The 14,459-nt window shown below is 45.7% G+C and overlaps 1 protein-coding gene across 13 annotated transcripts in view; it reads left to right on the forward strand.

Annotated features, from left to right (window-relative positions):
• The window catches only part of baiap2b (BAR/IMD domain containing adaptor protein 2b), a 36,155-nt gene that overhangs the window by 916 nt on the left and 20,780 nt on the right, over positions 1 to 14,459 (forward strand). For 7 of the 13 annotated variants that reach the window (XM_024265022.1, XM_024265023.1, XM_024265024.1 and 4 more), the window contains exons 2-3: positions 11,208 to 11,283; positions 14,049 to 14,135. In XM_024265022.1, the coding sequence (XP_024120790.1) occupies positions 11,208 to 11,283; positions 14,049 to 14,135 (163 nt within the window). Of the gene's footprint in view, positions 1 to 9,158; positions 9,303 to 11,207; positions 11,284 to 14,048; positions 14,136 to 14,459 lie in introns of those variants that run through there. The other 6 variants (XM_024265026.1, XM_024265027.1, XM_036217282.1 and 3 more) reach the window with 4 other exon arrangements.

Consider the following 14,459-nt stretch of genomic DNA (forward strand, 5'->3'; position numbering starts at 1 on the left):
GGGCTGACACAGAGGAGACCCGCGGAGCTTCAGCTGAACCTCCTCTCCAGTAGCGGAGCTTCTCCTCCTCCTGACTGGAGGAGATCTCGGTTCCTCTCCGCGTCTCCTCCTTCTCCCTTAGAGGAGGTGCTGCTCTCTCCCGCAGTGAGACGTTTGTTTGAAGATGATTCCAGAAGTGTCAGCTCTGAGACAGCTTTAATGTTTAACCGGGTTTCTGGAATTAAATCAATAATTAATTTAACCCGTGAATTCTCTCGTTTCTGCCGTGTGAGTTAAATCATTTAAATTTCTATTTTTGTTTCCGCTTTGAATTCATTTGTTTGGAGCTCGGCTCCTCTGGATCTGAATTTCCATCCTCCAGGTTCCTAAAATTCAAATGTCCTGCAGTGGGAAACAAAGTCTTAGATCAAAATGTCTGTCATTAGCGGCGGGAAAACTTAGCCGTTTAAGATATTTTTCATGTTTTTAAATTTTTTTGGCTTGATTCACATTTTTACCACTGATTTTGTAAATTTTACTACTAAGTTTCATTTAAACTGTTTAAAATTTTCTTCGCTTGAAAAATTTTCTGATTATTAAAAATATATATATATTTAGCATCATTAGCATAATTAGTCTTATAGCTACATTTTTTATTTTGTTCCTGTATCTTTAGAATTCCTCTCAGCCAAACTCTCTTTTGTGTAAACTTATATAAACATCATTTATTTTAACGTTTGTAAACCGTTAGCTAGCATTCACATTAGCTTGTTGCTTTTTTTAGTTTAGCTGTTAGCATTTTTAGTTAGCATCTTTACTATTACTTTACTTTACTATTACTTAGCATTAATTGTGTGAATATTTACAGTATTCACTCTGTAGTGATTCTCCTGATACTTTCCATACATTTTTCCGGACGTAAAAACGCAATCACACTTTGAGCGATATCAGCAGTCTTGGTATCAAAAACTCATTCAGGACGTTATTGCTTGTACTTTTGGTATTCATAAACGTTATCGTTTTTGAAACATTTAACAAATTAAACCCAATGGGAGATTAATGACAAATTGCTCAAATCTTTCAAAAACTTTGTGTACTTTGAAACTCATGAACTTCTGGATACTTTCAGCTAGAGACACTACTCACACTTTAAAGTGTTCAGCCACCACGAGGTTTTAAGGCTAATTTGGAATTTAGATTATATTTTAACAACATGCTAGCTGTTCTCTTGCTAAGTTAGATTTTTTTTTCAGTTTAATTTGGAGTTGAGCTAACATTTTAGCATTATGCTGGCTGTTTTTTTTTTTTTATTTTTTTGCTAGTTTAGACGTTTTCAGTTTTTACGCAAATTCAGAGTTAAGATAACCTTTTAGCATTAAACTGTTTTTTTTTTTTGTTTGTTGCTAATTTAGACACATTTCCAGTTTTTATCCAAATTTGTAGTTTAGGATTATGCTATAAGTTGTTTAGCTATTTAAGACATGTTTCCAGTTTTTTGGCCAATTTGGAGTCAAGCTAACATTTTAGTTTTATGCTAGCTGTTTTTGGCTAATTTACATGTTTCCAGGTGTTTGGCTATTTTGGCATTTAGCTAATAATCTAGCAAGTTTTGAGCTTCAGCACTGGAGCTCCAGTGTTGAAGTTCTTTGATTTATTGTAATTTTTCAACCATTAACACGATAATTCCAGTTGATTCTTAAAGAGAAATATCGACGCTTTTCTCCTTCGGAATCTGCTGGAATGATCTTGTTTACAGTATGTTAAAGATTTTGTGTTTAAGCATCACCGTCGATGCCTCAGGTGTTAAAGGGTTAAACCCAAATTTCTATTTGATTAATGTTCTTCCCAGATGAGCAGGTTCTGTGGCTGACCTGGTTCCGGCTGACCCGGTTCTGCCCTTTAGCTGTTCTTCACGCTCTGTTTCAAAGGAGAACCATCTGCTAGACACAGCTCTTTCTTTGGTGTTTATGATTTTGTCTTTACATTTTATGACACCGTTCAAACATTAAGGGAGGGAGGGGCGAGGCACAAACGTGGGGGGGGGGGGTCTCAGCGACAGCTTGAGAGTCGGGTATGAAACCGCCGCCATGCAGGGATGCACCGCCGCGCTGCCTTCCTGTCATCTGCAGGCTGCTTCATTACCGCGCGAGCGGGAGAGAAGCTCTGCTCTGTTGCCAGTTCGAACCCCCGCCTGGCGGCTGGACGCAGGAGGCCGCCGCTCATTGGCGTGGCGTTTGCTGCGGCAGTGGCGAGGGCCCCGGTGGTGTGGAGGAGCTCACGGCTCTCTTTAGTCATGAAAGCGTGGAGGATGAAGAGGCAGAGGCGCCAGCGTCTGCTGGTCCTCCGCAGTGAGGAGGTTGACGCAGCAAATATCAGCTGTTAGATGGAGCGTTTCATTCAGCCTTTACTCAGTGGTTCCACTCCCAGAGTAGCAGTAATAACCCAGAACATCGTACGTGCACACGCGTGTCAGAGTGGTTGTGATCTGTCGGAAAGCTCGAGGACGACTGATGAGATTCGCTCCTCGTCTGGACCGAACCGACTGGTAAATGAGACAGGAAAAGCTCTAATGTGGACAGAACCTTCAGAGGAACCTGGTGTGGACGAACCGCTCAGGAGAACTGGAACTGCTTCTCTCTGCATCACAATCCGAATTACTTTAATTGGGTGAAATGGTCGAAGAGTTACTGTAGTTTAAATAATGTTTGTCATTTTGCAGACATCTCCATGACTAAAAAGTTAAATACTGAGTTTGCTGCATTCTCAAACTTGGCCACTAGGTGTTCAGCAGATTTTGGTTTAATCGTGCTCAGAAATGTCCAGGATGCAGAAGTCCTCAGACTCTGCGGCGTCGAAGCGCTGGAATGAGAGAGACCTGGTTGCAACCACGATGGCGCCCAAACACAACATCAAACTCATCATTAGCCGGAAGCAGAAATTGCATTTCTATACTGGCAGATTCTTAGCCCTAACTCTCACCCTAACACGGTTCCTGCGTTTTTCTGGAGAGCGTGAACTTTGTTCAAACTTTGGTTGAGAACTTCTGACTAATGACGCTCCGGCGCCATCTTGGGGCCATGTTGTTGTCTGCGCTCATTTCCTTTTGGCCTGAATCCCAACTGACCAGCGCCATCTTCTGGATGAAGTCTGGGTTTTGAAAAGACGGGTGGAGGAACTGGTGGTCACCTGGTGGATTTAGAAGCTTTAGAGAAGGGGTCTTCTACCAACATTTAAGGAGGTCCAGTTTGGAAAAATTTCTTGAAGTTAGGGTCCAGAAAAAATGTCCAAATATTCAGTGTAATATATTTTTAGGTAGCCGAGGATTGGTGGCACAACATTCAAGAATCTGTCGCCATATAATATGCAGAGCGGTTTGGTACGTGGAAACGACTGTCTCCATTAATCCATATCTTGAACAAGACTGCTTTTGTCTGTAAACAGCATCTTTATGTTTCTCTGAAGTGGAACGCTCTTCTTTAGCTTCTTCACGGCTCTTTTCTACCTAAAGAATCTCTCCAAACATGTATGTGTCCATATAGGACTACTTGATAGTGAGAGACAACAAGATCCTAACCCAGATTTTTGTGTCCGCATGACCCAACATCTGGGTTAGGATCCAGACTGTGGTCCACCAGTTAGTGACCTCTGTCTTAATGCAGCTGTTAAAGCCGTCTCTAAAGCAACCTGAATGCATCACGATGCATTTATGGCGTTGAGATTTTGGTTTTATATTTCTTGCCAAATAAAAAGTTTCTTTTTAAATTGAACATAAAAAATCAGACTTTAAATTTGCCATTTTCTTAACCCTTTGACACCTGAGATGTCACCGAGGACGCCTAAATACACAAACCTTTTGATGTCTGATAACTTTTCAGCTGTAAATGTGACCAACATAATTCCAGTGGATTCTGAAGTGGAGAAAAGACGCTTTTCTCCACTTCAGAATCCACTGAATTTCGTCGGTCACCTCGATGGTAGAAATGTTACGAGAAGTCAAAGAACATCAACACTAGAGCTCTAGAGCTAAAGGGTTAGCCGGCTGTATCCTTTTCGGGGTCATAGGGTTGCCGGGACCCTTACCCAGTACTCTGGGCAAAGACGGGGTCACCCGGCCGTCTCAGGGCCTCTCACACAAAACCAATTACCCTACAGAAATGGTACGGTGGTGTAGCGGTTAACACTCTCATCTCACAGCTAGAAGGTTCAAATTCCAGCGGGGACTTTCCTCGCTCGTATGTGGCGTTTTCTCCAGACATTTCATGCTTCAGCTTCAAATTGAAGAAGTGAAGTGTTGGTTCTGGTTGGGCTTAAGTGGATTTCCTTCTGGTGTTGGTTGATTGAGAAAACTCTCTTCTTCTGCTCCAGTTTGGAGCTCCAAACTCTGAACTGGAACCGAACTGGCCAGCAATTTCTGGGTCAGATAATGAAGCTGTGGTCCTGCTGTGTCAGAACCGGACCGGTGTTGTTTGGCAGCCTGAACCGCCGGGTCCACCTCAACCTTCTCTGCCGGTTTGGCTCACCTGAAGCCTCAGGTCTGTGTGGATCCGGTCCGTTCTGAGGCTGCGGCCGCTGTGTTTGCTGTGTGGAGGGATTTGTCTGGTGTGAGTAATGCTGCTGAACACTTTATCCCCACACAAGAACAGTCTGTACCCCCCCCCCCCCCCACGCTTTCATTATGTGGAGCTGAGAGTGGCGGCGTCTTGCTGCTCTGCAGGACAGATGTGGGGGGCGGAGCCCCGCAGGTGGACGGACGGGGAGCTAACGGATGGAGGCTTCAGCAGAACTCCGTCAGCATGGGTCCAGCTGAGGCTGGAGGCCTCGGCAGTGTTGGAGCGTCACTCTGACGCTCTGGCTGTTATGTAAGGCGATGCAGTGATGCACATGATGCACTCCTCCCTCAAACAGGACATTCATCTGGATCTTCTAGTGCTTTTCTGCTCCAGCACTGTGGCCTCTGATTGTACAGGAACTCCTCTGGTTCTGCTGTCTCGTTTTTTATGCAGCACGTTTGCATGTTTTGCATAACTGATGGACTCTCAAATCCCTCCAGAAAACAGTGAAGAAAGCAGGAAACGTGCTGGAGGTTCAATCCGACACAGCGTTTGAGGATTTTAATTAAATAACGCTGCAAATGTGCAAACATTTGATTATTTTCATCAAGCGATTAGCAGTAATCCCGCCCTCGTGCTCCGCCTGAACGCCTTTAATCCAGCCCATGAAAGGCTTCAGTGTTCTGGAGATTTTTTCTTTTGGTCAAACGTTCAGCAGATGAAAGAGGAACCTCCACTTTGAAAAAAAGAAGTCAATGCAGTTCTTTAAATGACCGCTAGGGGCAGGATTTTAAAACATGGTTGGGTTTTGGTGATATTTAAATGACATTTAGATTCTATAAGAACATGTGGGCGTCTTTATATAACTTGGCTCTTTTAAATGTGTTCAAAAGCATTAAAACGCGTGTCGAAGCCCTCCAGATCATCTTATTATTATTAATGACCCGATGTTATCTTGAGCTCATTTATAACCTGGATAATTTAGACAAAATATATTTTTATGGAGAGTAAAATATTGAAAGTTATTTAAGGTTTAAGTTGATTTATTCTGGAATAATATTCCTGCCTTTTTATTATTCAGAATTGTGTTAAGTTACGGTTTTAAAAGTTTTAAAAATTGCCATTCCTATAGCTTTTGGGGCTATTTTGGCATTTACTGAGATTTTTTGGGCTATTTCGGAGTTTAGCTAATTTTTCAGCTACATGCTAGCTGTTTTGGCTAACCTAAGTTTTTTGTTGTTGTTGTTTTAGGCTAATTGGACATTTAGCTAGTATTTGAGCTGGCTATCAGCTTCAGAGTTTTCCGCTGTTTTAGATAGATAGATAGATAGATAGATAGATAGATAGATAGATAGATAGATAGATAGATAGATAGATAGCACTACCATCTTCAGCGGCCACATTCAGTTTCCAGCATTCACTCAAGCATTATCACAGGTAATGCTGTATATCTACTTCATAATTATGTTAAAAAGTTACGTTTTGAAGTTGTAAAAATGTAGTTTTAGAGTGTTCACTAAATGTTTATCCTGTTCGGCCCGCGACCTCAGGTGTGTTTTGGATTTTAGCCTCCTGTGTGTTTGAGTTTGACTCTCCTGCATTAAAACAATAATCAAATAAAAAGAAAGACGAGCACAAACCACAATCACTTCAACCTTTTACTCCTAAATTTATAAATAAATAAAAAAAGAATGTATAAATTCATAATTGATATGTTATATAGTTTAAATCCAAACCCAACCTATGAATAGAAACTTAAAGTATTATTTGATATTTGCATAGATTAATTTGTAAGCAAAGCCTTTTTCCTGATCTGTTTTTCTTTCTTTACGTTTTGGTCAAGCTTCAAAACGCCGCTCTTTTCTTGAAGCCGTCTCCGCCGTCACGCTGCATGACTGCACACATCTGCATGTACAGAACATCAGCCGCCTCCAGCGCATCAGACATCAGATGAGGGGGGGTTATGGGGGGGTTGGCGGAGGATGACAGGAAACTTATTGGGTTGGATCCCGAAGCGCCGAGTGAAACGGCGAGGATGCGGCTTTCAGAAAACCTTCAGCTGCATCTTCGCGTCTGATTCAGATTCAGATTTGGGGGTCATATTGGGAGGGGGGTCTGGAAGAATCTGAGGTGTCACTGCGGTGACGTTATCTCCAGCATCTCGGTGCTGTCGGCCAAACGTGAGGTGAATGGAAATGGGCTGCCCTGTCATGATGGAGGCAGAGGGAGGGGGGGGTTGGCGGGGATTCCAGTACACCCATATATGGTGCCGGAAGCCCCCCCCCCCTTCTCTTCTTCTTTATGCTTCCTCTGACAAACGGAGGGCGCCTCTCATACCGGCGCATCAGGCAAATAGACTGAAAATGGAGGCTGTGGCGTTCCCGCCTCCTCGGCGCCGGAGCGGCTTCAGATCAGATCAGAGCGTCGGTCCCAGAGAAGGAGAAGAACAGGGAGAAGCTGGATCCAGAATAATGTGGGAGAGCAGGATGATGCTGAGGAACAGCTTCTGCACATGCTCAGTGGGTCAGAACATTGTTCTCAGCTCAGCAGCAAAACGCCGTTTTCCATTCTGAGCGGCTCTGCAGACATCTGCAGCTGCTGCAGTCGCAGTTCTGCAGACATCTGCAGCTGCTGCAGTCGCAGTTCTGCAGACATCTGCAGCTGCTGCAGTCGTAGTTCTGCAGACGTCTGCAGCTGCTGCAGTCGCAGTTCTGCAGACATCTGCAGCTGCTGCAGTCGCAGTTCTGCAGACATCTGCAGCTGCTGCAGTCGCAGTTCTGCAGACGTCTGCAGCTGCTGCAGTCTCAGTATCGTCAGAAGTTTATCCTGACACGGAGCAGACGGATGTGGGGAATTCTCTCCTTCCAGTATGGTGAAGTCCACAGCAATGATTCACTCTGATAAAAGCTCCAGGTTTGACCTCAAACCTCAAACCTGAACCTGCAGATGCCTAAAATGTAAAACGAGTTAAAAAGCTGGGTTTTTTTTTAGGTTTATGCAGAAATTAAAACAAAGATTCTGATGGTTTTTATGATCCGTCCTTTCCTGCTACAGACAAATTACGGCGTTTTAAAAATAGCTTCTGGAAGGAACAACAGGAGGAACCTCCAGCAGGTCCAGACTGTTCCAACAGTTTGGGTCAAAGAGAACCAGAACAAACAAACACCAGAACGTCTGTCTCGCTGTGAGACAACAGTTCTGTTTATTCACGGTTGATGTGAGTCTCCATCAGAGAAAAGCTCCATTATTTCAAGCTTCTGTCACGTTTAGCTATTTTTTCACCTACATGCCAGCAGTTTAGGCTAATCTAAGTTTTAGTTTTTTAGGCTAATTTTGCATTTAGCTAATATTTTAGCTGGCAATCAGCTTCAGCGTTTTTAGCAATCAGCTTCAGCATCTTCAGCGGCCAAATTCAGCTTCCAGCATTCAAACTAGTATTATCACAGGTAATGTTCATAAATATGTTAAAAGTTACAGTTTAGACGTTTTAAATGTAGTTTTAGAGTTTTCAATAAATGTTTATCCTGTTTGGCCCGCGGACCTGAGGTGTGTTTTGGGTTTTGGCCTCTTGTGCGTTTGAGTTTGACCCTCCTGACGTAGAACAGAACACAGAACACGTCGATGGTTTTTGGTACCGACGTCACTCGAGTTCTTCTCAGTTAAAGAGGATTTTCTGTCGTCTTTGGTGGAACAAATGTTCATCCAGTCAGGAGTCAGCAGGTCTCTGGGATGAACGTAGTGCCTCGTTTCCTCTGAGCGGTCCAGACTGGACCGGACCGGGCCGGATTGGACTTTTGAGTCTTTCCATTACAAAATGGACGCGTTAAGCAGGACCATCACCAGACCACCATCCAGACTCATCAACATTTCTGATCTGCTTGTTAAACATTTATTGAAGAACATTGGAGCATTGATCAACAAAGAGTTTTTTTCTTTCTAGTTCAGAACAATGGACTGTTCTGCAGCGTAGAGGCCGGCTTCATCCAGAATAAACACCTGATCCGGATTATAATGATCCTCCATGGTTATCTTTTTCATTTTCCCTCCGTTTCTGAGTCAGCTGATGCAGCTTCGTCATCACCCACATGCCCTTTGATGGTCCAACGCTCAATGGAAACGCTCACTTGAGTTGCCGGGACCGTTCTAAATGGGTCTGGTCCGGACCGCTCCGTGGAAACTTGTGTTTCTGTCGTTACAGAACCATGTCTGCTTCGTTTCGGCTCCAGAACCAAGCTGGGATCATAAATGAACACCTTCCATCAGGAGGGCTTTCATAAAAAATGTGTTTATTTGATCTGCAGAGCAAAAAGTTTGTCCTCTGGTTCTTGTACAAACACTCTTGTTTTCCATCTTCCTTCGTGTGGCCCCGCCCCTCGACGGGTCGCTGGCCCCCTCTCGCTGGTTAATCTGCTCGGCAGCGAGGGCCGCAGCACGTCCTAATGGTTCCACACGGCCGCCCGGCGTTCCAGTAATTTACGCCCCGACATGAGGCCGGCCCGCTGCTGCTCGTGTGAGTCACCGCCGAACGGCGTGCGCTCTCACACACGTGAGGCGTCATCTGCACGCTTGTAGCAGAGCCAGCTGGGTCACAATGTTCTCAAAGCTGCTTTCGTCCTTCGTTTGGTGCCTGAAGTGTTTGGCTCTTACCTGTCGGGAGAAGTGATGATGGTTTGGAGGTCGACGCCGGCTCGTCCTCCAGTTTCCTCGCTTCTCCTCCGTTTGCATCCTCTCCACGTCTTAACTGTCCTTTCTTCCTTCTCTGGTCAGATTTAGGTAAGAACTTCTCCTTTGTCTGGACTCGTCTTTCTCCTCTGTGGTGAAGCCTCTTCTGGATACTTTAGGAGCTGAAAATGTCAAGTTCTTAAATTTGAGCCGTTTTGTTTTTTAAAAGCTTGATGGCGCTCTAGAGCCGGATGAGGCGTGACGGCAGCAGCTCAGGATAACCTCTGTTCCACGGCTGTGGCGGGACGTGGCGTCTGTGTGCCGCCATGCATTTCTGATGGATGCATTCAGCTCAGATGGTTGTTGGGACTCAAACGCTGGATCTGAAATAGTGAATAACCTTCAGCGAGGCTGCAAGAACACGCCGACTCTGGACAGGTCTTGGTTTTAGAGGAGTGTGGACCCTGAAGGTTTGGTCTTATTGACCTGTAAATGCTAGAGATCAATATGAGCGAGACTTTCCCCATTGGTACAACAGGAATGTGTCTTCAGTCCCATTTGAACAGTTCCTCCTTTTCCATGTGAGGATAAACATCTCTGTGGTGGATCGTCTGATGTTGGATGTCAAGGATCTCTCGACATCATAATTCCAGTCCATTCACGAGGACGATTGGATTAAATCCAAAACACCTTCCTTGAGTTTCTTAAATCGTGTTTCCATCTGATTGTTTTGATGCATTAAAAATGCGTCACTGAAACTTCGATCTCTAAATCCTCTTAGTTCTCAAACTCAAACGCGCCTTTCATTTAGTGGAATGCTAATCAGCGTCCGACCTCCAAAATGATCCGATTGGGATTCACGTGAGAGGAAACTCCTGAGTCTGGCTCTTTCATGATGTTCTGATGACCGAGGTTTGGACCAGAGGAGCTGCTCACCAGATACGACAGCGAGTCTGTTTATGAAGTCATCTTTGATCCAAAGCTCCAGAGCCGCCAGATTCAGTCTGATCAATTTAATGTGAATTCGTTTGTTAAATTAGTCATTTAAAACCAGTTTCTTGGTTGAAAAGTAGTAATTTAGATAACAAGCTTGAAGCTAAATGAAGCAGGTTAGTAACAAAACTCCTGAAACGTCTGCTACAAAACCCAGTTTTCTGCTGTACATTTTTATGAAGATTTACGCTAGCGAGACACAAAGCTATCATAATCACACGGGGGGATCAGGGGCGGAGCATCAAAAGCCACGCCCCCTCAGAGAGAGGCTTCAGATCAACATGAAAAATGACTTTTTAAAGACATTTAGGTTAAAAACTTCATAATCATAATTAAAACACTACTGGGAACATTTTTTAATAAAATAAATTGTCATGGGGACTTTACCGACCTTTAACAGACTAACTTTTGGGTCCATAATCGCTGCAGCGCTCTTAGAGCTGGACCTCAGTGATGGTAGAGAAGTCCTCAACAGATTATTGATCTTCTGTCCGTTTGATCAGCCCTGCTGGAATCTGGGTGGTCAAGCGGAGTATTGAGTTGAAGGGAAATCCTGAGCTGCAGATGATCGGTTACAGAAACGGGTCTCAGATCTAATCAAACCTTCTGATGGTTTCTATGTTTCTGCAGAGCTGAACATGAAACCTGTGATGGTTTCATGCAGCTGAACTGACGTCCGCGTGTTCAGAACAAAGTTCTGGTCCGTCTCCATGGAAGCTTCTGCGTCTCTCAGGGGTTTTAATGAAGATGAAACTGCAGCTTTCTGCCCTGCAGGGGGCGCTCCGCCCTGAATGTAACGTCTATGAATAGATAGAAGATCTGGTCTTTAGAAACCAGGATCAGACTTGATCCAGACGTGATCCGACCTCCTTCCTGGTTGGTGCAGCTGACTGTGTGTGTGTGGGCGTGCACGTGTGTGCGCGTGCTCGTGCCCCAGTAAAGAGTGGTGCTGATCAGTGGAGCTGCTGCTCAGTCTCCGTCCTCCGGGTGGATTAACCACATCTGCTGCTCTCCTCCTTCCAGTCCATCATGGAGCAGTTCAACCCGTGTCTGAGGAACTTCATCGCCATGGCCAAGAGCTACGAGAAGGCGCTCAACAGTGAGTACAGCCGCCGCCGCCGTCCTGGGATGTTTGGGCTCAAACCTCCATGAAGATCAGATTCTTTAGTGCGTGATTGTGTGTCATCACCCCCCCCTGCTTGCGTTAAGTCCTCTGAGGTCAGCTGTTGACCCGTGTTTGTGTTAAACTTGAAGGTTAAACATTAAACCTGTTTGGTCTGAAGTGGATCAGGAGACGAAGGGAAGTGGAGCATCTGGAAAATTAGATTAGGCCCCGCCCCCAGCCCCCCCGGGGGCCGAGGAAGATGGTCGGTATCCAGGACAAGACAGACGCGGATCCGTGTGCAGAGATGACCCCCCTCCGGCCGGTTCATCGACGCCTCAGCTGGAAGTTTCTCTGCTTCCCGCTCAGAACCGGGCTCTCTGCCGGTTCCAGGGGAGACTCGGCAGGACTACAAAGCAGGCCTCCCTCTGTCTGATGGATGAGGCTAAAAATAGGCCTGAGAGTCCAGAATGAGGATTACACTCCATCACTGTCGGGTCCCAGAACGCCGTCAGAGACGGTGAAACAGCCGTCGGTTCTCCAGGTGGAACCAGACCGGGGGGGGGTGTATTTGATCAGTTTCTCCTGGACTTCACGCTGTGGTTACCTAAACCTAAAACATCCTGTTTGTGAGTCGTGCATCAAATGCTGCAGTTTTTTTATTTTATTTTGGAGCTTCAGATCTGTTTGATGTTAGCATACCGCTCCGTTTGTGGCTAATGAGGCAGATGCTAACGAACGGCTCGTTTCATGTTTGTGTTAAAGTTCTTGTTCCTCTGGAGGTTTGAAAACGAGCTAACGTTAGCGTAGCCTGGTTCCTCAGGATGGTACAAAGTCAAACATCCTCATGAGGAGCCGGAGATCATCGATCACGTCATGATCTGATCTCTGACGGTTTAAAGTCTCACTCCGATCATCGTCTGGTTTATTCTCAAAGCGATGCTGAAACTTGATGCTGATTTCAGCCCAAATCTAAAAACTGAGTCATTTTCGAGGACGTAGTTTCTGCAGAGCGGCAGGAGATTATTAGAAATTCATCTGAGTTGTGGGGGGGACTGTTGATGCTGAGTAAGCCCGCCCCCACTTCCCTCTGTTTCTTTGTTCACACACTCTCCCACTAGCTTACAGCCCCTAAACAGTTCAAGCTAACATTAGCAGTGCAACAAAAATGTTGAGCAAAATCGTCTCTATCCAGTCCTAAAGTTCTGATCCAGATTCCAGCTCGGATCAGGAAAACAAAGACGTTCATGGATCTATTTGTCTGCTTCAGAATGGGGCGGAGCAGGGAGCTTGTGGCCCCGCCCACCGTATTTTCTATGTCTCAAATACAATCTTTTTCAAACGGTGTTTATTTATCTGCTCCTGATTGACAACAGTTTGAATAAAGAAATAATTTTTAAACTTTTTGAGATATTAAGTGTATTTTAATGTTCGTTCCTCACTATAAAGAACCCCAGTCGGTATTTTGATCCGTTCTGAGTAATCCTCTAAAGACTGCACTCTTAACTGCAGCCCCTCCCATACCCACAAAAAAGAGCGGGTCCTCACGTGCTGATGTCACAACGTGAGACGGCCCCTTTTAGGAAGAGTCTGCTCCGCCCCCAGCTAGCAGCTATTGCTGATCAGCTAGCTTCGTGAGCACACGTATTCACTACACTAGTGTGAAGAACTCTTAGGTCTGAAGAACATGAAAGGATGTTTGGCGCCGTCCCAACAGTCTGATGTTTATCTTGGTGTCACAGCAGTGAAGGATGAAGATGAAGAACTTGAGTCCGGATGGCGTTCACGGTCGTCTCTACACGATGATTTGTTTCCATTCCATGCTAATGCTAGCACTAGCATGGTCTTTAAGCTGCTGTTTAAGGCTAACTGAGGTTAGCATGTGTGTTAGCATTTCTGGGCTCTAGATTTTTGCTTTTAAAGATGTTCAATCTAATCACAAACATCAAATGTATTGATTTATTGCTTGTTATTGATCTGGTTTTGTTTTTCTTTCATATTTCCTGTTTTCATTCAAGCTTCTCTTTATTCTTCTGTGGCTATTTTTAGTCAGACACTCTTCTCCACCTGTCCTTGCTCCTCCCCCCCACCTGGCAGACTCTCGCTGCCTCACCTGGACCTGCTCTTCTTCCTCCACCCGCTCACGTCTTCAGCCGCTGCTTCAGCTTCTGTCTGTAATCTCAGAAAGCTCCTCCGGGGGTTTGAAGGACCGACGGCTCCACATGTTTGCCGCCGTTTCTCATTTCCAGAACAAAAGGTTTTGTAGCGGCGGTGGCGGCGTGGATGAACTCAGAATAGATTTCTATTGTTCTCCACGCGGCAGATGAGCGCTCTGTCATGTTCAGCTTCCTGTGACAGCTCAGCGCTCATCAGCCTGACAGCTCATCCATACGCGTCTGTTGGATGGACGTGTGTCTGCTGCTGGTCTCCGTCGGTCTTTGAAGCAACGTCCTGTGATGTTGGAGGAATCACAGGTGCAGGGGTAACCGGAACCAGCAGAACCTGTAAATGTGACGTTTATCTGAAGGGGAGGGGGGGCGTTGAGGTCTCTGGTTGATTGATCATCTGGTCGTAGTAGAATCTGCAGCTTCCTGCTTCCTGCTGTCGCCTCCATAGAGCTTTCTCTTTCCCGCTTGGCCGCCATCGCCGCCTTTCGCCTCCCCCCTCCCTCGCCCGAGCTCGCTTCTGAAGGGACCGCTGGGGGAACGGTAGCAGAGCTGAAGAAGACGTTGATCTGACGCCCAATGCTTCCATGTTTCCAGGTGTCACATTCGCGGCAAAGGGCTACTTCGACGCTCTGGTGCGGATGGGCGAGATGGCCAGCGAAAGCCAAGGCTCTAAGGATCTTGGTGAGTCCTTGTAGCGGCAGTAGCCCCCGTCGGGGTGGTGGGGGGGGTCGATGAGCAGAAGCAGCAGATCACCAACCTCAAAGTGGAAACGGTGATGGAGGAAGGTCATTAAAGTTGAGACCCGTTGACCTTTAGCGGTCGTCTCTGGTTGTCGGTGGGACGGTTCCGGTTTACAAGCTGATAGCTGGACAGCGTGAGGGGGCGGGGCTACGTTTGTTCTCGCTGCAGCGTCTGAGACGATGGCAGAACTCAGAGAGGAAGAGGAGGGAGGAGAGTGAGAGGATGCTGAAGCGTCAGTCGTTATTCACGCTAAACCGTACAGGT

Source organism: Oryzias melastigma, linkage group LG19, assembly GCF_002922805.2.
Source record: "Oryzias melastigma strain HK-1 linkage group LG19, ASM292280v2, whole genome shotgun sequence".
In the NCBI taxonomy this organism is placed as follows: domain Eukaryota; kingdom Metazoa; phylum Chordata; class Actinopteri; order Beloniformes; family Adrianichthyidae; genus Oryzias; species Oryzias melastigma.